The sequence below is a fragment of the Phyllostomus hastatus genome, unplaced genomic scaffold, assembly GCF_019186645.2.
Source record: "Phyllostomus hastatus isolate PE091 unplaced genomic scaffold, TTU_PhHast_1.1 phas_scaffold_345, whole genome shotgun sequence".
NCBI classification, from domain to species: Eukaryota; Metazoa; Chordata; class Mammalia; order Chiroptera; family Phyllostomidae; genus Phyllostomus; species Phyllostomus hastatus.
In genome coordinates, this window is record NW_025334024.1 from 29,148,326 (window position 1) to 29,168,074 (window position 19,749).

At 65.9% G+C, this 19,749-nt stretch overlaps 1 protein-coding gene across 5 annotated transcripts in view; it reads left to right on the forward strand.

Annotated features, from left to right (window-relative positions):
- Positions 1-19,749, forward strand: part of ZNF423 (zinc finger protein 423) — a 250,712-nt gene that overhangs the window by 139,244 nt on the left and 91,719 nt on the right. For all 5 annotated transcript variants that reach the window (XM_045819207.1, XM_045819208.1, XM_045819210.1 and 2 more), the window contains 2 exons: positions 8,553-11,767; positions 15,685-15,769. In XM_045819207.1, the coding sequence (XP_045675163.1) occupies positions 8,553-11,767; positions 15,685-15,769 (3,300 nt within the window). The remainder of the gene's footprint in view (positions 1-8,552; positions 11,768-15,684; positions 15,770-19,749) is intronic.

The following is a 19,749-nucleotide window of genomic DNA, read 5'->3' on the forward strand; positions in this document are numbered from 1 at the left end:
CCCAGCTAATGGGGGTGGGGGAGAGGGGGGAGAGAGTGGTGGCGCTTAGAGCACTGGGGACCCGCCCCAGGCCGGATGTCCCTCTGCCCACCCCGCATGCTGGCCACAATGACCAGGGCTCTGCAGGCGCCAAGCCCTGGAGCGGCCGCGCTCCCTTCCACGCCGGGCGTCCGGTCTCCGGTCGCCCGCCCCTGCTCTGCCGTGATTTCTGCCGCGTTCGAGCACCACAGGGCCTGGGGTCTCCCTCGTGGCTTTCCTGAAGTCCCTTCTCTTCTCGTGCCTACTCCTCCGTTTACTTAACTGCAGCGTCAGTCGCATTTGCTCTCAGCAGACGACACCGTCCAAGTAAACTGAAGGCAAACCCACAGGAAAAACCCCACGCAGGTGCTCTTCCAGCCGGAAGCTGTCGCCTTCTGCCTGCTGGGCCTGGGTCCGTCCTCTCGCGGTTGGGACAGTGCTGCAGAGGGGTGCACACGGCGCCGCTCGGGGGCCCCAGGCCTGCCCCTGGGGGTGCGCGGGGGTGGGCAGAGCTGGGCCCTGAGTCCGGGCTGGGGCTGAGTGCCCGGTGGCCGTGGAGGGGCCTCCTTGGGAGTCCCCGTGGCCCAGGGGCGGGGCCGGGCGAGGCGTGCTGGCTGATGACGGGGGAAGGTTTGCTGGCTTGTTTGGAGAAGTGCGGGACCGTTCCGGACTCACTCCGCAAACTGCTATGACACTCGGGGCCCGTGCCCTCTTTGAGTCGCAGGTGTCTGGCCCGTAAGTGGGGGTGTAAATGGGGTTCCCGCGTAGGACGGAGCGGAGGACTTAACGAGGTTGAGCTTGTGAGCAGATCGGCACTGTGCCTGGCTCTGCCGTTGGTGGTGCTGGGAGGTTATTCCAGTCTGAAGTCTAGGAAGTGTCTTGGTGTGCTCGTGTCCCAGACCTCAAAGGGTGCATGGGGTACGGGGGTGCCCCAAGGGCTGAAAATAGTGTTACCAAGACCCACAATTCAGGGTCAGCCGTGGCCCGGTGGCAGAGCCCAGAGGTCAGGGAGGCATACCAGTGGTGGTAGAGGGAGTCAAGGGAGGCTTCCTGGAGGCAGTGTCTTGGAGGCACAGTAGCCAGGACAGAGCAGGTTTGGGATGCCACAGCGGCAGTACGGGCTTTCAGAAGTGCTGTTCACCTATCTCCCCATAAAGCAGAAAGATCATCCACTCTCTCAGAGCCCCGGACGGGGCGCAGCTCCGGCTGCCACGTGCCTCCCCGGGCGCTGGCAGATGCCCGCACGCTCTGACGTCTGCTGCTGAAACGCAGGGCACGGGAGAGCGCTGCCCAAACGAGCTCGGTCCCAGTCAGAGGGTTATTTTCCTACAGAAAAGCTTCACCTCTACTTAATAGTTTTAAATGGTTCCGGGTACCAATTAGACACTTTTAATTTTGCTGTTCCCTCCGGCGGTTGGAGGATGTGCGTGGTTTGTGTTTAATCCGAGTTGATTTATTTATTTTTTTTTATCTTTTTGGTGGTTCTGGGAGAGGGGAGGAGACGAAGAGACTATTTCGGGGTTTCCTTCTGCGGTTTCCAAGGCCCCCGCGGTTGGGGGAGAGGCGCCAGGCACTCCGAGTTTGGGGGGTCCCTGTTGGGCCACGGTAGACGACACCTCCAGAGCGCCCGTTGAGACCCCTCGAGGCCCCCAGAGGCAGCCGGAGGGGCTGCCGCCCGCAGAACCCGACGCCGAGTGCAATGCACGGCTTACCCCCAAATTTGTGTAGCGGCAGGACGAGTCGTTATTGATTCACAGAGCACGACCAGACAGCGCTGCATGAATTAGCAAACAGCTGTTTCTAATTTGAGTTTAGAACGGTACACAGAGGAACTTGTTTGTCTGCTCGCTCCTTTCATTTATAATGCATTTTAATCACCGCTACAGGTGAGAGAAATGGAGAAACAAGCTTGTATCTTGCGGAAGAAACAAAGGAGAGACAGATGCTAACAGATTCCCACTCTGTGATAAAAGGGGCGTTTGGTACACTTTACATGTAATTAGGACGCAGCTGTTTCCAGTCCCAGGTCCACGCTCGCGGCCGAATGTGGGCTCCGCCGCTCCCCGAAGGGAGTCGAGGAAAACAGTGATTCAACCCCGAAAGCATGCGGCTTCCTCCCGAGTGGAGCGGGAGCCCTTTGCTCCGGGGCTTGGCGGTGTTGTGTCGAGAAGGCTTGTCGCGATGACCTCAGAGTTGGGGGGTGAGGGGGCAGGGCCACACAGGGGTGTGAGGGCGGCCCAGGCCGGCGCTGATGGGACAACCTCCCGCGCCCCTCCGCGAGGTAGCAGCGCCCCGTCTTCGGGGCGTCCGCCCTAGGGGCAGCTTGGGGGGCGCCCTCCTTCCCTGCAGGGGCTGGTCAGCGCCGTCCACTCGCAGCGAGTTCGACCACAGCCGGCTCTCGGGTGACGGGCTCTGCTGGCTTCCCTTTTTCCCCCCCTGGTTTGTTTAATTTCTGCAATAAAAAGTCAAGCTCAATTGCATTTTCAATATCAGCACTAAGCAAATTTGTCTAAGGGCTGGAGCAGCCGGGCCGGCTGTGTGCACGGCGAGGTCAGAGGCTTCAAGGGGAAGGGCACGTGCCTGCCCGCCCACCTCCCTCCAGGCCAGCGGGGCCAGCGGCCCTTTGGGGTGGCCGTCCCCGCTCGGGGGAGGGGGAGGGGTGTCTGGGAGTCTTGAGCATCTCTGCACAATCTTTCTAAGGGGACGCTGGCTTTTTTTCTCAGGCTGAAAATTCTCGCCGCGGCCCACTGCCCAACCCCAGGCTCGCTCCTATGCTTTCTGGACTCTGTTCCCTCGGCACCCCACTTTGGGAACCACAGTCTGCACGCATGCCCTGTGGCTGCTGCCACAAGCCGCCGCGGACTTTGTGGGTTGAAACAACGAAGGTGACCTGACAGTTCTGTGGGCCAGCCATCCGCGCGACCTCCCTGGGCCGCGGTCTGCGCTGTGGGCAGGACTCAGTCTTTTCTGGAGGCTCCGGGCGTGGGGTCTCTATCCACAGCTGTCCACTAAGCTCGGCTCATGGCTCGTGGCCTCCTCCCACCTTCCAGGCTAGCCACCACGCCGCTCTGGCCTCCTCCCTCGCCTGCCTCTGGCCCACCTGGTTCTGCTCGGGCCCCGTCAGCAGCCCGCCTCATCGGCCACCACTCAGGGGACGCGGTCAGTTACCCTCAGGGCCGCCGGGCCTCAGGGCCAGCCTGGCCTGGGGTCCACTGCCGGCGCTGCCCATGCAGGACACGTCTTTGCCTTTGTGGCAGGTGCGATGTGGCGTGTGGACTCCCCCGGGCTCAGCTGGAGCCATTGGGCCCGGCACTGTGCTGGTGTGTGGGGGGCCTCAGGGAAGGGGGTGCAGCGTCTGCAGTGGGGTGGGCCTCGGGGGGTCCACAGGCTGGTGCTCAATCCGCCCAGCCACACCAGCCAGGGCTGCAAGGCCATTGCTCCTTTTCACCATCCCATCCACTACAGGGACCCTCCCAGCGTCCTTGTCACAGCCATTTCGCTTGTATACCCTTGGCGATGGGGAGCTCACTCCCTCGTTACTCTGCCCCTCATGGCAGTAAGGTGCCCTGTTTCGTCTCCCCCTGTGGACTGGCCACTCTGCCTCCCTGTCCAGGCACTTCCCCGGCAGCCCCCTCCCAGACCCCCGGTGACAGGAGGCGGCGGCCACACGGCTGTGTCCCAACAAGGGACGGCTGAGGCCGAGTTCGGCCCCCCAGCTTGGGATCCAGCCCGCTCGCCCTGCCGCTCAGGCCCAGTTCACGTCCTTCTTTTCCACTCAGTTGAGTTTCTATCAGAACTTCTGCTCTTTTGTGCTCGTCTGGGTCTCCTCCCTGCAGCGGCCGGCGGACGGCCCGTGGAGCCCGCTCCCTACCAGGTCTTTGTGTGGGGCGGTCGTCTTCAGGTGACTTCAGCCTCCATCGTGAAAGTGACTTTTGTCCTCACATTGTTATACTTCTCATGCTGCTGGGGAGGGACACGCTGAGGGCCGTGTCCCCGTTCCCCACTGGCCTGCTGTGACGGCGTCCCCAGCCCAAAGGAGAGGAGCCACTCGAAACTGTGGGCCAGAGACCTGGTCAGAGCCTGGCTGGTCGGTTCCTGGCTCTGCTGCCTGCCTGCTGTGTGGCTAGGGGCCGGTCACTCAGCCTCTCCATGCCTCAGTTTCCTCACCTGTCCACGAAACAATAAGTGTGCCTGTCGTCGGCCTGTTGCAAAGACCACACGGGTCAGCACACGCCAAGCTCTTAGAAGCATGCACGGCGCACAGGGAACTCTAGACGAGCAGTTCTGGGGGGAAGGAAGGAGGTAGCGGGCGGAGCCGGACTTTCCCCGAACCGACCTTCCCCCCCGAGTCACTGCAGGGGGCCTGGACGTGGCCTTCGCCCTGTCTCTGCGCGTGTGTGGTGTCCGACAGGCGGCGCGAGGGGAGCCTCACCTCTGTGAGGTAGAGGACCCCCGCTCCCGCTGCCCACGCCTGCACGCCCATCCTCAGCTCTTCAGCCCTGCCGCCCTCTCCACCGGCTCCGGAGCACCCAGCCAGGGGCCCCCGAAGCAAAACGCACCCGGGGGGGTGGTGGGGAGCCAGCAGCAGCCTAGGCTCTGAACCGGGGGCTGTGAGTTTGGGACTCCTTCTGCTGGATGAGCCCGTTTCCCCCTGTCTTGGCCTCCTCCTTGTCGGAGCCTCATTTTCATTTCGGTTCCGATGACTGCAGCCCCTCCCAGCGGTTGCTCGGTCTGTCGCTCCCAGAATGACAGGGTTTTGAAACTTGTTTGTAGAAAAATACAGCCAGCCGGGAGGCCCCACGGGGGTCCGGGGGCCTGGGGCACCCGGCAGTTTGATTCTGTCTCCCAAAGCCTGGGGGGACTGGGGTGAGGGGTCCTGTCCCCCCGGAGGACACACAGCTCCGGCCCTACCTGGCTGGGACTCGAGCCGCCCTGTGGCCGAGGGCGTGTGGCTCGCCTCTCTGCACCTCGGCTCCGGCAGCTCAGAAGTGCGGTGTGACTGACCACGGAGGGGCGCGAAGCAATGACCTGCAGGAGCAGCAGCGCCCAGCCCCCGTGCTGGCCCCTGGGACACGCTCGGCCAGTGCGTGAGGCCGGCCAGAAAGTTCGTTTGGTTTTTTTCATGCGATGGCTCCGTATGATCGCTTAGTTGTCTTTAACTTCATTCGAAACAATTCTGTTAGATGGCACGGTGACAGCCGTCACATCTGCAAGCACTTAACAAACCCATCAAAATTGGTGAATTTTTGGGTAGCCATTTTAATACTGAAGACGGAAGAAAGGACGCAGCGTTTTCGGCTTCGTGTGCTTTATTATTTCAAGAAAGGTAAAAACGCAGCAGAAACACGGGGAAAGATCTGTGCAGTGCGTGGAGAAGGCACTGTGACCGAGGGGACGTGTCCAAAGTGGATGTGAAGTTCCGTGCCGGAGATGTCTCGCTGGACGACGGTGCTCCACGGCCGGGCAGACCAGCCGGCGTGGGCAGCGATCGGACCGAGACAGTAACTGAGGACCATCCGCATTACAGCACGCGGGAGAGGGCCGGCATGCTCAGGATGTCCAAGGCAATCAAGTTATTGGTAAACGTGAAAAGAACATGTCTTTTATTTTGCAGAAAAAACCTAAACGGGCTTTTTGGCCAGCCCACTAGCTGCTAATGTCGCTACCACCAGTGCTGCTAATTGGTGCTCATGTGTTACCGGCCAAACAGTGCCTTCTCTTTAACAGCTTTACTGGCGTGTCGTCTGCATGCCGTGCAGGTCTGTGGCTCTTCCTGCGTTTACAGAGCCCAGCGGTTCCACCGTGGCCCCCTTTCAGAGCGGTTCCCCGACCTCAGAAGGCCGCACGCAGTCACCTCCCGCCCCGGCCCCCGCCCCAGCCGACCACTCAGCTGCTCTCTGTCTCCGCCCCCTCGCGCCCCGTCTGGATGCTCCATGTCAGCGGAGTGATCGTGACTGTCCCCATGGTTTTTTCTCACCCACTCCTCATGGTGGCTCTCCTTTTCCGGGTGCGGGAGCTGCCTCTCGGGGTGCCCAGGTGCGGTCGCGGGCGGACGGGTAACCGTGGGGCTGTGAGTGCCGGCGTCTGCCCCCGCCCCCTCGGGCAGGCGGCCTGAGGTTCCAGGGCAGTGCGTCCCGTCCCGTGCGTCACAGGCCTCTGCAGGGCGGTGGAGGGGCCTCCTCGATGTGCTACGGACAGTGGGCCGGCTGCAGTTGCCCTGTCACGGGGGGTCAGAGGAGATCCAGCTGTGACCACGCGGGAGGCTAGACAAGCGGTCCCCTCTCCCTTCGTCACCTACGTGGGGCTGCTCTTCAGCCGGCCTGCGGAGGCTCATCCAGGCCTGCGTTCTGGTCAAGGGGCCGGCTGGGCAGTCCTGGCGCAGTCACCTCCTGGGGCAACCCGCGGTGGCCGTGCCTCAGTTTCCTCGTCTGTGCAGTGGGCGGGGCCCTGGCTCCCACCCCCACCTCCCAGCCCCGTTGGTGGTCACGGGAAAGTGCTGAGCAGAATCTCGGGCGCACAGGCCGGGCTCCGTGGCAGCCCGAGTGAGTCCAAGCAGCTACGGCGTCAAAATAATAAAAGGCTGGTTGAGCTCAGCCCGGGGTTGGGGGCCCAGCAGGTCCCCCGGGTGCCCCCGCTCCAGCCGCCTCCTCCTTTGGGTCCCTTTGCGCCCCAGGGAGCCCAGAGGGGCTGGGAGCATCTGCGTCCTCGCGGTCCGAAGGGCCCTGTAACATGAGGCCCCCAAGGGAGCAGGCGCCTCAGTCGGGGAGGTGCCCGTGCCGGGCTGGGTGGCTGGGTGTCAGAGGTGGGGAGGCCGCCGGAGCGGTGGGCCTCGGGGCCTGGAGCTTTGCCAGTGGTGCCTGCGGGGGCTGGGCAGATCCTCTGGTCCGAGGGCCCCGGGGTAGGGCGCGGCCTGGGAGCAGGCTCCGAGCCAGCCCCGAGGGACCCTGTCGGGCACTGGGGCCGGGCTCACTGCCTCTCGACGTCTGGGCTCGGCCCGGACGGCTGCGGAGCTGGGAGGACCCGGTGTCCCTGTGCTGGTGTGAGTGTGATGCTGGTGTCGCCAGGTGAGTGTGTGTGTGTGTGTGTGTGTGTGTGTGTGAGTGACAGCGTGCGAGTGGGTGTGTCCATGTGGGAGAGGATGTGATTGTACGTGACGTGGGTGTGGTGGTAGGTGTGGCTCTGTGTGTGTGTGTGTGTGTGTGTGTGTGTGTGTGTAGGTGACTGTGTGTTGGTGTCTAAATTTGTGAGCTGTGGGGGTGACGTGTGAGCTGTGTGTGTGTGTGGTCCTCCTGCCCCTCCCCTCATGGAGGGTCTGGGCGGCTCCGGAGGGACCCTCGGGACACACCTGGGAGGCTGCGCCGGGCCGGCTGGGTTGGGGGGGGGGGCGCCGAGGCCAGTCTCCTTGGGCTCACGAGCACAAGGTCAGCGCGGCCGAATCTGAGCTTTTGTCTGCCTCCCCTCCGCTTGGGGCAGCCTGCGTCCGTTTCATTCATTATTAAGTTCTGAATCCACCGGCGAAACTCGAGCCATGGAACTCAGCGCCGGCTCTGGCTGTCTGGGTTCAGCCCCCACCGCGTCTCGGGGAGCTGCACCGGCTTTATTGGCTGCGTCCTGAGCGCCTTTGTTTTCCTATAAACAGCTGGCGCTGAGTCCTCTGAGGCTGGATGGGCCGGCAGAGGCCTGGGGGTGGGGGTGGGGGTGGCCTCGGTCCCCCGGGAGGGTGAGCCACACTGGGCGTCATACAGGGAGAACCTTCCCCGCCTGCCCCGCCCCGCCCCGCCCCGCCGGCTGACTTAAGGGCCCGCTGGGCTCTGATCTCTGTGGCCCTCTTGGTCCTGGTCCCCCCTCTCATCGCTGCTGCCATCTCTTGGGACCCGGGGTGGACGTGGGTGAGTCCTGGGGAAGAGGGGGAGCAAAGACCACAGCTCTCTGGGAGCGTGGCGGCGGGGACCCTGCAGTGCCCGCTGCTCTCTCCCGTGTGTGTGCTCTCCGGTCCCAGGCCACGCGCCGGTGACTCCCCGCCTCATTTGTGCGTCTGCCACCTGCTGGGACCGTTCGTTCGGCGTCATCAGCCCCCACCCCCAGGCAGGGCGGGTGCAGCCACGTCCGTGGACGTGACCTGTATTTTCTTGCGAGCTTACCTGGGCCCCCGCAGACCGGTGGGCTTTCCTGCCAGGACGAGGGGCTAGAGGGGAGGCAGCCCCCGATCTCGATCAGGTGATGGAACTGGTCTCATTGTTGGTGACAGTCCAGGCTCCCCCCGGCCCATCAGGGAAGAGGCCGTGGGGGTACGTGGTCCGGCCAGGCCCAGGCAGGCACATCCCCTCCGTATCCTGCCGCTCCTCTGCCGCCTGCCCTGCAGGTGGAGGACTCTCGTGGCTGCTGGCTCCCGCCCCCCCCCATCCCTCCCCACGCCCCCTGCCTCGGCCGGCCAGCTGCGAGCTTCAGCCCGCGAGCTGTCGAGAAGCCAGCTCCGTCCTTGTTCCGTGGCGGCCCTGGGAATTGCCTCTCATCTCTCTGCCTTCCCCCCGCAGATGGTGACGACGACCCGCAACTCTCCTGGGTGGCCTCATCTCCCTCCAGCAAGGATGTTGCGTCCCCCACGCAGATGATCGGGGATGGGTGCGACCTGGGCCTGGGTGAGGAGGAAGGGGGCACCGGCCTGCCGTACCCCTGCCAGTTCTGCGACAAGTCCTTCATCCGCCTGAGCTACCTGAAGAGGCACGAGCAGATCCACAGCGACAAGCTGCCGTTCAAGTGCACCTACTGCAGCCGCCTCTTCAAGCACAAGCGCAGCCGCGACCGCCACATCAAGCTGCACACGGGCGACAAGAAGTACCACTGCCACGAGTGCGAGGCGGCCTTCTCCCGCAGCGACCACCTCAAGATCCACCTGAAGACGCACAGCTCCAGCAAGCCCTTCAAGTGCTCCGTGTGCAAGCGCGGCTTCTCCTCCACCAGCTCGCTGCAGAGCCACATGCAGGCGCACAAGAAGAACAAGGAGCACCTGGCCAGGTCCGAGAAGGAGGCCAAGAAGGACGACTTCATGTGCGACTACTGCGAGGACACCTTCAGCCAGACGGAGGAGCTGGAGAGGCACGTGCTCAGCCGGCACCCACAGCTGTCCGAGAAGGCCGACCTGCAGTGCATCCACTGCCCCGAGGTCTTCGTGGACGAGAGCGCGCTGCTCGCCCACATCCACCAGGCCCACGCCAACCAGAAGCACAAGTGCCCCATGTGCCCCGAGCAGTTCTCCTCGGTGGAGGGCGTCTACTGCCACCTGGACAGCCACCGGCAGCCCGACTCCAGCAACCACAGCGTCAGCCCCGACCCCGTGCTGGGCAGCGTGGCCTCCATGAGCAGCGCCACGCCGGACTCCAGCGCCTCGGTGGAGCGGGGCTCCACCCCGGACTCCACCCTGAAGCCGCTGCGGGGCCCGAAGAAGGCGCGGGAGGACGGGCAGGGCTGGCCCAAGGCGGTCTACAGCTGCCCCTACTGCACCCGGCGGGACTTCCACAGCCTGGCCGTGCTGGAGATCCACCTGAAGACCATCCACGCGGACAAGCCGCAGCAGAGCCACACCTGCCAGATCTGCCTGGACTCCATGCCCACCCTGTACAACCTCAATGAGCACGTGCGCAAGCTGCACAAGAACCACGCCTACCCCGTGATGCCCTTCGGCGGCGTCTCCGCCTTCCACTGCAACTACTGCCCGGAGATGTTCGCCGACATCAACAGCCTGCAGGAGCACATCCGGGTCTCGCACTGCGGGCCCAACGCCACCCCGCCCGACGGCAGCAACGCCTTCTTCTGCAACCAGTGCTCCATGGGCTTCCTGACCGAGTCCTCCCTCACCGAGCACATCCAGCAGGCGCACTGCAGCGTGGGCGGCGCCAAGCTGGAGTCCCCCGTGGCGCGGCCCACGCAGTCCTTCATGGAGGTCTACTCCTGCCCCTACTGCACCAACTCGCCCATCTTCGGCTCCATCCTCAAGCTCACCAAGCACATCAAGGAGAACCACAAGAACATCCCGCTGGCCCACGGCAAGAAGTCCAAGGCGGAGCAGAGCCCGGTGTCCTCCGACGTGGAGGTGTCGTCCCCGAAGCGGCAGCGGCTCTCGGCGAGCGCCGACTCGGCGTCCAACGGCGAGTACCCCTGCAACCAGTGCGACCTCAAGTTCTCCACCTTCGAGAGCTTCCAGACCCACCTGAAGCTGCACCTGGAGCTGCTGCTGCGGAAGCAGGCCTGCCCCCAGTGCAGGGAGGACTTTGACTCGCAGGAGTCGCTGCTGCAGCACCTGACGGTGCACTACACCACCACGTCCACCCACTACGTGTGCGAGAGCTGCGACAAGCAGTTCTCGTCCGTGGACGACCTGCAGAAGCACCTGCTGGACATGCACACCTTCGTGCTCTACCACTGCACGCTGTGCCAGGAGGTCTTCGACTCCAAGGTGTCCATCCAGGTGCACCTGGCGGTGAAGCACAGCAACGAGAAGAAGATGTACCGCTGCACGGCCTGCAACTGGGACTTCCGCAAGGAGGCCGACCTGCAGGTGCACGTGAAGCACAGCCACCTGGGCAACCCGGCCAGGGCGCACAAGTGCATCTTCTGCGGGGAGACCTTCAGCACGGAGGTGGAGCTGCAATGCCACATCACCACGCACAGCAAGAAGTACAACTGCAAGTTCTGCAGCAAGGCCTTCCACGCCATCATCCTGCTGGAGAAGCACCTGCGGGAGAAGCACTGCGTGTTCGACGCCGCCACCGAGAACGGCACGGCCAACGGGGTGCCGCCCGCCGCCGCCAAGAAGGCCGAGCCCGCGGACCTGCCGGGCCTGCTGCTCAAGAACCCCGAGGCGCCCAACAGCCACGAGGCCAGCGAGGACGACGTGGACGCCTCGGAGCCCATGTACGGCTGCGACATCTGCGGCGCGGCCTACACCATGGAGGTGCTCCTGCAGAACCACCGGCTGCGGGACCACAACATCCGGCCGGGCGAGGACGACGGCTCGCGCAAGAAGGCCGAGTTCATCAAGGGCAGCCACAAGTGCAACGTGTGCTCGCGGACCTTCTTCTCGGAGAACGGGCTCCGGGAGCACCTGCAGACGCACCGGGGCCCCGCCAAGCACTACATGTGCCCCATCTGCGGCGAGCGCTTCCCCTCGCTGCTGACGCTCACCGAGCACAAGGTGACCCACAGCAAGAGCCTGGACACGGGCACCTGCCGCATCTGCAAGATGCCCCTGCAGAGCGAGGAGGAGTTCATCGAGCACTGCCAGATGCACCCCGACCTGCGCAACTCGCTCACGGGCTTCCGCTGCGTGGTCTGCATGCAGACGGTCACCTCCACGCTCGAGCTGAAGATCCACGGCACCTTCCACATGCAGAAGCTGGCGGGCAGCTCGGCCGCCTCCTCCCCCAACGGCCAGGGGCTGCAGAAGCTGTACAAGTGCGCCCTGTGCCTCAAGGAGTTCCGCAGCAAGCAGGACCTGGTGAAGCTGGACGTCAACGGGCTGCCCTACGGCCTCTGTGCCGGCTGCATGGCCCGCAGCGCCAACGGACAGGTGGGCGGCCTGGCCCCGCCCGAGCCCGCCGACCGGCCCTGCGCCGGCCTCCGCTGCCCCGAGTGTGGCGTCAAGTTCGAGAGTGCCGAGGACCTGGAGAGCCACGTGCAGGTGGACCACCGCGACCTCACGCCGGAGACCAGTGGGCCCCGGAAAGGCACCCAGACGTCACCGGTGCCCCGGGTAAGTGCGGCCGCGGTAGATTCGGGTTGGAACCCCACGTCCCCTCCGGCTGTGTGGCACGTGTACACTGTCGCTCTCTCTGGGCCCCCGGTGCCCGGTCCTCATCGGGGAAAGGGGGGCTCCTGTCTCAACCTGATAGAGTTGCCGGGCCCGTGACATCCTTGGGGAGGGACCGGTGCAGCGGCTGGCTGCACAGCGCGTGGCCTGGAGCTGACGCCGTGGTCCTCGTGATCGACGGGGACAGCTCCGTCACCTGCTCGGTGGGGCTCCCGGGAAGGGCTCCAGCTGTAGGAGCCCGTGGGCCGTCCGTGGGGCTTGGCGGCCGTGCCGCCGGCTGCAATCACCAGCCTCGTTCTAGCTCATGCAGCTGCTGGTACGTGGGAGGCCCTAGACCCGGTGCCAGTCACTGTCATCAGTAACGACTGATCGCTTCATTCATTCGTTCATTCACTCACTCAACCATTCATCACCTTTGTCTTGAGCACCCATCACGTTCGGGGTGCCTGGCAGCCCAGAAGAGTCAGAAATGGACCCTGCCCTCGGGGTCCCACACCAGGGGGGTCACAGGACCCTACCCAGTGGCTCTCAGTGAGGCAGCGGAGTCTGGCTACCGGAGGGTCCACACGGGGACAGCGGCCAGGGGGCTCCTTATGGGGCCTAGAGCCCGCGTGGCCCTCGGGGGTTGGACGGGATCCGCATGGACTTCGGCTTGTCTGTTCCCAGACCCAGGAGGGGCCGAGCACATCCCCAGGGCGTCCTTCCCTGGAGGGCTGCTGTTGGCGCTGCCGGCAGGGAGGCGGGACTCGGGGACAGGCCACCTGCCGTAGGTGGCCGCGGGGAGGCAGGGATGCTCGCTGAGGGGGTTCAGCGCGGGGTCAGAACTGCGGCCTGTGCGCCGGGCCCCCGGGGGGGGGGGTGAGCGGGGAGGGCTGCGGGCAGTGCAGACCGGCCCCTCAGAGAGCCCAGTCCTGCGCGCGGGCCGGGCCCCGTCGCTGTCTCCCTGGCCTCCTCTGGCTGGTGGCCGGTCTGTGTGGTGGACTTGGGGGCCTTTGGCCCTGGAGTCGCGTGGGCTGGGTTACAAACCTTCTCTCCCAGGACCCCCCTGTGGTCCAGCCTCTCTGGGCCTCCGCCCTCACCGGTCAGGCCAGAGGGCACGAGTGACTAGTGGTCCCAGTGACAGTGTCCGTCTGCCAGGCTGAGCCCCGGGAGGCCAGCCTGGCTCTGCATCGGCGTCTGCTCCGAGTGGCCAGTGCCCGGCCCTGGTCCGCTGTGCAACGCTGGGCCCCGCCCCTGTGCCCTGGTTTGCTCTGACGAGGACGGGCCCGCAGGAGATGTCACCTGCCACTTTCCTGTCCACAGTCACAGCTCCTGGTCCCATCCCGGGGCGAGGACGTCCCAGCGCTTTAACCTCGTCGGTCCTCGGTCACTCAACGGGGTACCGCCCGCCGCTGCCATAAGGCTGAGCCCGCAGCAGACAAGGAAACGGGAGGGGGGGAGCTCAGAGCAGCTAGGAAGTTCACCCTGGAAGGCCAGCCCCCAGCCTCTGAGGGGCAGAGGAGGGATGTGAACTTGGGGACCGTGTGGGGCCACAGACCGAGCTTATGACCTCCACTCCCCCCGGCACCCCTGCAGCCCGCCCTGGGTGCAGGAGGGGCGAGGCTGGCTGGGGTGGGACCCCGGGTGGCCGCCCCCAGCTCAGGCTGGGCCCGGCACTGCCCCTCCCAGGCGCACCCAGCCCCACCATCGGCACTGCCCTGGGCCTTGGGGCTGCTGGGAGCCGCCCCCCGCCCAGTGTCCGACGTCAAGCACCGCTTCCTGGAGCCCCCACGGTGTTGGTGCTGGGTCTTCCATTGTTTCCATGGCAACAACCTGGGCTCCCGCCTCGCGGTGACCTCTACCTCTGTTTCGGCGCCGAGAGGATCCGGGCTCAGAAAGGGGGAGCCGTGTGCTGGGGATGCACAGCGGCGCGAGGCAGTGGGGGGGTCAGGGCCGTGCGGGCTGGCTTTCTGGCGCCCGACAGGCCCCCCCGGTCCTGCCCCAGGGCCGTGAGAGGGGGGCTGAGCTGAGGGTCCCCGCGAGAGGCCCGGGCAGCCGGGCCATGCGCAGAGACAAAGCTCGGGCAGCTCCCTGGTGCAGGCGCCGCCTTGGGGGCCCTGCCCCCACTGCCTGGGCACGCCTGGTGGCGGGGGCCCAGCTGTCTGTGAGCCCACCCGTCCGTCCCCCAGGACTCCTGCGTGCAGGAGCAGACTCTGGGGGCTGCACCGTGGCTTGGGGGCTGGCAGGCGGGGACCCTTGGGAGTGTATCCATAGCAACCAGCTCTCGGAGGACTGGGTTCCCGTGGGGCCGAGGCTGCCGCTGGGTAGACCATGAGGTGCTGAGGTTCCGGCCTAGCCCTGTGTTTCTGGGCAGTGACAACAGCGCTCCAATGCCAGGGCTCCCCCCCACCCCCCCAGCGCCGGCCAGACCCTCTCAGAGCTGCCCCCTTGCTTGGCGGTGCTGTCCCACTGCAGCCCATAGTGGGGTGACAGAGGTCCAGGTGAGAGGGCTCGTCCAGGCCACCGCAGCCTCCTGTCACCTAGACCAGAACCACCGCGGCAGGCTGGGGCGTGGAGCCGAGAGCCGCAGCCCAGACAGCAGGCTCCGGAGGGAGACCGACCGTGGGGCCTGGAGTCCCTGCGGGGGCTTCGGCCCAGTGGGGCTTCGGCCTCTTGGAACTCCGCCCCCTCCCTCCCGACAGTGGAGCCGGGAGGGGCTGCACGCGCTCAGAACACACAGCGCCTGCCCGTGGTCGGTGCTCAAGGAGTGTGAGCGGTGGGCACCGTCGTGGAAGTTCGGTCGGTGGGCACCATCGTGGAAGTTCAGTCACTCCGGCTGTCGTCCCCTCTCCTGCCCTCCTGCCCTCCTGCCCTCTCTGAGGCTGCGCAGGGCCGGCTGGGGAGGCGGCCGTGGCCACGGGCCCTCGGGCTCAGCTGCGGCTCCCCTGGGCCGGGCCCCGGGGAGGCAGCGCAGGGCGCAGGAGGGGCTTTAAACGCCAAGCCCCGTCTGCGGCTGTCTTCCAGTTGGGCTCCCAACGCAGAGCAGGAAGCGTCTCTGGGGGAGCAGCGGGGACGGACCAGAGGAGGTGCTGGGGATGGGGGCGGTGGGGTGGGCAAGGCTGCAGCAGGAAGCCAAGGGTGAGCGAGCTCGGGGGGTCCTCGCGCCCTTGTCTGTGTGCCTGTGGTGCGCCGCCTGGGGGACCCACAGCCCCACCAGGCGCCCTCCGCTCTGGACGTGGGCACCGAGCCTCGTGTGCAAGGCTGGGGGGCTCCTGGGTACACTCGCACCTTCGTGGTGTCGGTGTGGTGAGCCTGTGTGTGCACCTGTGTGTGAATGTGCACGGATATGCTTAGCAGCCTTCCGTGTGTGCGCTTGGGAGCGCGTGTCAGGGTGCAGCTGTGCACCTCGGGCGCGTGGAGAGGGACGAGCGTGCCCCCAGGGTGGCAGCGAGGACGCCGACGGGTGTGCGTGTCTCTGGGCCGGGACGGGACGGGTGAACCTGCGGCAGAGGGGCAGGTGGGACGGGGGCGGATGGTGAGACGGAAGGGCGGGTGCAGGATGGGGAGGTGGATCAGAGCACCCCCAAGCAGGGCAGCCCCCTCGGCCTCCTTTCCGGGGTTCTGCTGTGCACCCACTCCTCGGGGTGGGGTGTGCTCCCCGGGTCTGGTGGGGAGCAGCACCTCCAGGGTACAGCCAGGCCCCGCTTCCCCCGGACTGGAGAACAGGGTTCAGAAGCCGGTGGGAAGGGAACGGCCCGCAGAGACCTGGGCGGGGAGGGGGCAGGGCCACGCTGGGGGGCCTTGAGCCCGGACTCCGGGAGCTTCGGCCGTCGCTCTGCTCTCCCTGCCGACGCGCTCCTTCCCCCCTTGTCTCCCCACAGAAGAAGACGTACCAGTGCATCAAGTGCCAGATGACCTTCGAGAACGAGAGGGAGATCCAGATCCACGTTGCCAACCACATGATCGGTGAGAGGGGCCCCCCGGGCGGCCGTGCCGGGCGGCGTGCTGGGGCGGGAGGGGGGTGGTTCCCGCCCTTGTGTCGCCGGCCTTGAGGGCGCCGGCCGGAGCCCCGGCCGCGGGCTCGGAGCATCTCGGGTGGGAGGTGGAGCGTCGGAGCCGGAGCCCCGCCCCCACCCAGCCTTCTGTGCCCGCTCCCCTCGCGCCCAGCCCAGCCCTGGACAGCCCCTTCCCCTTCCCGGCCCAGGTTTGCCCCCATTGCCGAGGGCAGGCGCCTCCCGGTTGTGGTCAGGCGCTCAGGGCCAAAGACGCTTCCGCTTTGTCCGTCACGACGTCGAGTAGGTTTGACCGCTCACGCTTCCCCACCACGCGTGGCGGGTCCCTGGGGCTCGTGGCCCAGACCGGGCGCTCACGGAGCCCCTGCCCCTCCCCCGCGCCCTGCACGGTGGGACGTGCAGCCTTTCTGGAGCGGGAGCTTCCGGAGCCGGTGGTGTCCCCGGGTGGCCCCGGTATGGAGGGACGCCACGAGGCCCCATTTGCCTCCCGTGGGTGGGTGTGCTCACGTCCCCTGGCAGGGGTGGGGGCCCCCCTAAAAGAGGGAGAAGCTGGATTTCTGCCGAGCACCGGGGGTGAAGGGTGGTAGGTTCGGGGGTGAGGACCTCGGGAGCTTCTGGAATCCGGGTGCCCTCGGTCTTTGGGGGACGTGCGATGGACTTCCCTAAGACCCTGCCCTCTGAGGCAGGGCGCTGGTCTCGTGGCGGCCACCCCCTCCTCCTCCTCCTCGTCTCTCCGTCAGCAACAGCCTTGCTGACTGGGCACTGTGTCACAAAGCCCTTGCGTGATGGCGACCATTCAGGAAAACCCGTGGAGGTGAACCGCGAATGGGGGCCGGGCGTCAGGGGAGGGTCCTGTTGAGTGGGGACAGGGCCACGCATCCACGCCTGCGCGGTCGTGCTGGCCGCTGGCCGGGGACCTGGAGGCCGGGGACCTGGAGGCCAGGGCCGCAGGCAGTGAGGAGCAGAGATCCCAGCTCAGGCGAGGCGTTCATGCAGGGGCAGCAGGTCTCTCTGGGCAGGCCCTGGGTGCGTGGCCGCGAGGTGCAGGCCAGTGACCCTTGTGACCCGCACCTCCTCTCGCTCCAGCCTGACCCCCACCTGCCCATCAGCTCCATTCACTGAGAGGCATCGACGAAGCCACTGACGGAAGCCCGGGCTCTCTTCTCTGTGTGGCTCTCCCGCCGGGGCCTGGGGCAGGAGAGACCCCCCCTTGGCACAGTTGCCGGGGCCCAGCAGCAGCTGCGTCTGTGCATCCCCAGTGCCCACCGGTCCCTGTTGTGTTTTAGGGGGAGGCCATGCGTCCCCGGCCTGGTCCCCTGGGCGCCCCAGTGTGCACCCTTGGGTTTCTGCACTGGGGAACCGTGGGAGGTTTGGGAGCGGCATGCGGCCGGTAATCGCTGTGTGGCTCAGGGTTGTCAGTCCGGTGGTGGCGGCGACAAGGAGGGGGCTGGGAGGGCACGGAGACCTGCCTGGTCCGGTCTGGTCCAGAGGTGAGGGAATGAGGCGGGGGGGGCGGGGGGACGGGAGAGCAGGGAGGAGGAGAGAGACTGTGTTTGGCCTGTGTGGCGTGCCCAGGTGGCCCAGGTGGCTGAGGCAGGCGGCAGGGGCGGCGGCGGGAGGTGCGAATGGAAGAGAGCCGGAGCCCTGGCAGCGCGGCGGGGAGGGGCTGGCTCCGCCGTTCCCGTGAAAACAGTCAGGGCCCGGTGTCCCCGTGGACGGCTTCCCCCGCTAAATGGCCCGAGCCCGGAGTGGCCGCCTGGAGCTGCCGGGGTAACAGCCCCCCTTTAGTGGCACCAAGAGGGGGCCGTTCAGCCGGGCAGCCTTCTCATAAACCCGGGGCACGGGGGTCCGAGGCAGGCCTCCGCCGGCACCCGGGCTGCCGGAGACCTCCCCAGGGAGCGCTCAGCCGGCCTGTTTATAGCAGGGGCCTCTCTGTGGCTCTGCGGCCTGCAGACCCGGAGTTACAGTGGCTCAGGGACGCATCTCCGTGGCAACCTCTCCCCGGCGCCCCTCTGCCGGTGGCTGCGGGCCGGGGAGCGCTGTGGAGCTCACGGACGGGCAGGGGTCTTTGGAAACCTTTTTGGCACTGGGGTCTCCTTTGAGAGCCCCTCTCCCTGCAGAGAATGAGACCCTCTCTCTGTGCTTCCCCCAGCTCGTAGACAGCCCCCTCCCCACGCAGGAACGTCGAATACTCGGAGCGGCCCACGGCTCTGTTCTGCGGGCCTGCTGCCTGGGGGGCCTGGCTGGGCCCCACCGCCCCCACCACCCCTATCTCACCTGCAATGCTGGGAGGGTGCCCCCTCAGAAATGGCTCTGCAGGGGGTCCCACCCTGCAGCCTGTGGGTAAGAGCTGAGGGGAGGCTTGTGGGGGGCCGGCCCGGAGGCAGGGCCCCCCTCCGATGGCTGGGGAAGGTGCATCCGCCCTTGAGTGTGGAAGGAACACGTATGTGGACAAGGTGCTCATAGCTCTTCTAGGACTCGGGGCCTCGGACCCCGAGGGAGTGATCGGCTGGTGGGGGGGGCGTCCCTTCTTCATCTGTCTGTGCTCTTCCCTCCCCTTGGCCCCTGGTGGGTGGGCGGGCAGCTGGGTAAGGGTCTGAGAGCAAGTCCTTGAAATGATGAACTTGCTATGACCCGGGTTGGCCCCAAGGGAGGGACTCAGCCCTTGGGCCCGGGCGCCCTTACTTGGGGCGACACAGGCCCCTGGGGGAGCCCCGAGGAGGGTCCGGGCTGGGGAGGGACTGCCCTCGGGAGACGGCAGCGCGGATGCTTGCCCCGTGTGTCCTTGGGTCGTGGCTGTGGACCTTCCGCAGGCCGCCAGGCCCGTCCCCATGGGGCATTAGTCATCCCGGAGACGTCATTTTCTCGGTCGCGTCAGCCCTGGTCCCTGGGCGCCTCTGGAGGGCCGGGCCCTGCGGTTGGCAGAGGAGAAGGGGCGGCACTCGGGCGCCCAGCCTGTGACCTCCCGCTCGGGCCGTGGCCTCGGAGGTCCTGTCTGTGCTCCCCTCTCTGTGGCAGGGTGGGCCCTGGTCCACCTGGAGGGGGCGGGTCTGCTCAGGGTGTGTGTGTGAGAGAGAGACAGAGAGAAGGAGGGAGGGAGGGAGAGGGAGGGAGAGGGAGACAGGGAGAGAGGTGCTCCGCCTGCTAAGCCTTCCAGGGGCGCAGCCCTGCGGAGCCACCTTGCAGGCCGGCCCCCCACTCCAGCACCTTGGGGGGAAGAGTTCAGTGTCCCGCCCTCACACCGGGAAATATAAAACCCTTGAATATAACTGACAGGAGAAAAGTGTGCAAAGGAGGAAAAGGGGCACCTGTCTGCTCTCTGCCGGCACACCTGTCGCTGAGCCTGGCCGGGTGCGGCTCGCTGGTGGTGCCTCGGATTCCCGTAACACCAGACCCCCAACACCCGTGGAAGCCTAACTCGAGGTAAAGAGTGGCACCCTCTCCCACAGAGGCCGAGTTCGAGTTCCGTCAGAACAGCAAGCGTGCACAGAGAGCCTGTAATCCAGTTCTTCCTTCTTTCCCTTTTCTCACCCCCTCTCCCCTTAAGCAGGGCAGACTCACTCTCTCCCCGCACAGCCCCCGTGGGTGGGAACTCATTGGTTGGTGCCAGGAGTTGTTGATTAGGCACTGAGGTCTTTGGGGAATCCGTCAGTTCTGGGTTTTAAAACAGTGGAACTCTTCTCATTGTCTTAGATCCCTTCCTCCCTTTATTTATTTGTTTGGAAAGGCAAAGGCCTCTGTGGGCGGGGTTTCCTCTAGCAGGAGTCTCGGTTCGGTAACCGTGGCCGAGGTCCTCGGTGCAGAACCTGCAGCCCAGTGGGGCAGTGGGCACGTGCTGCGGTAAGGTCACTGCAAGGTCACAAGCCAGAGATATGGAAGGTCAAAGGACAGGTCTGTTGCCCAGTCGGGGCATTCCGGGAGAGCTTCCTGGAG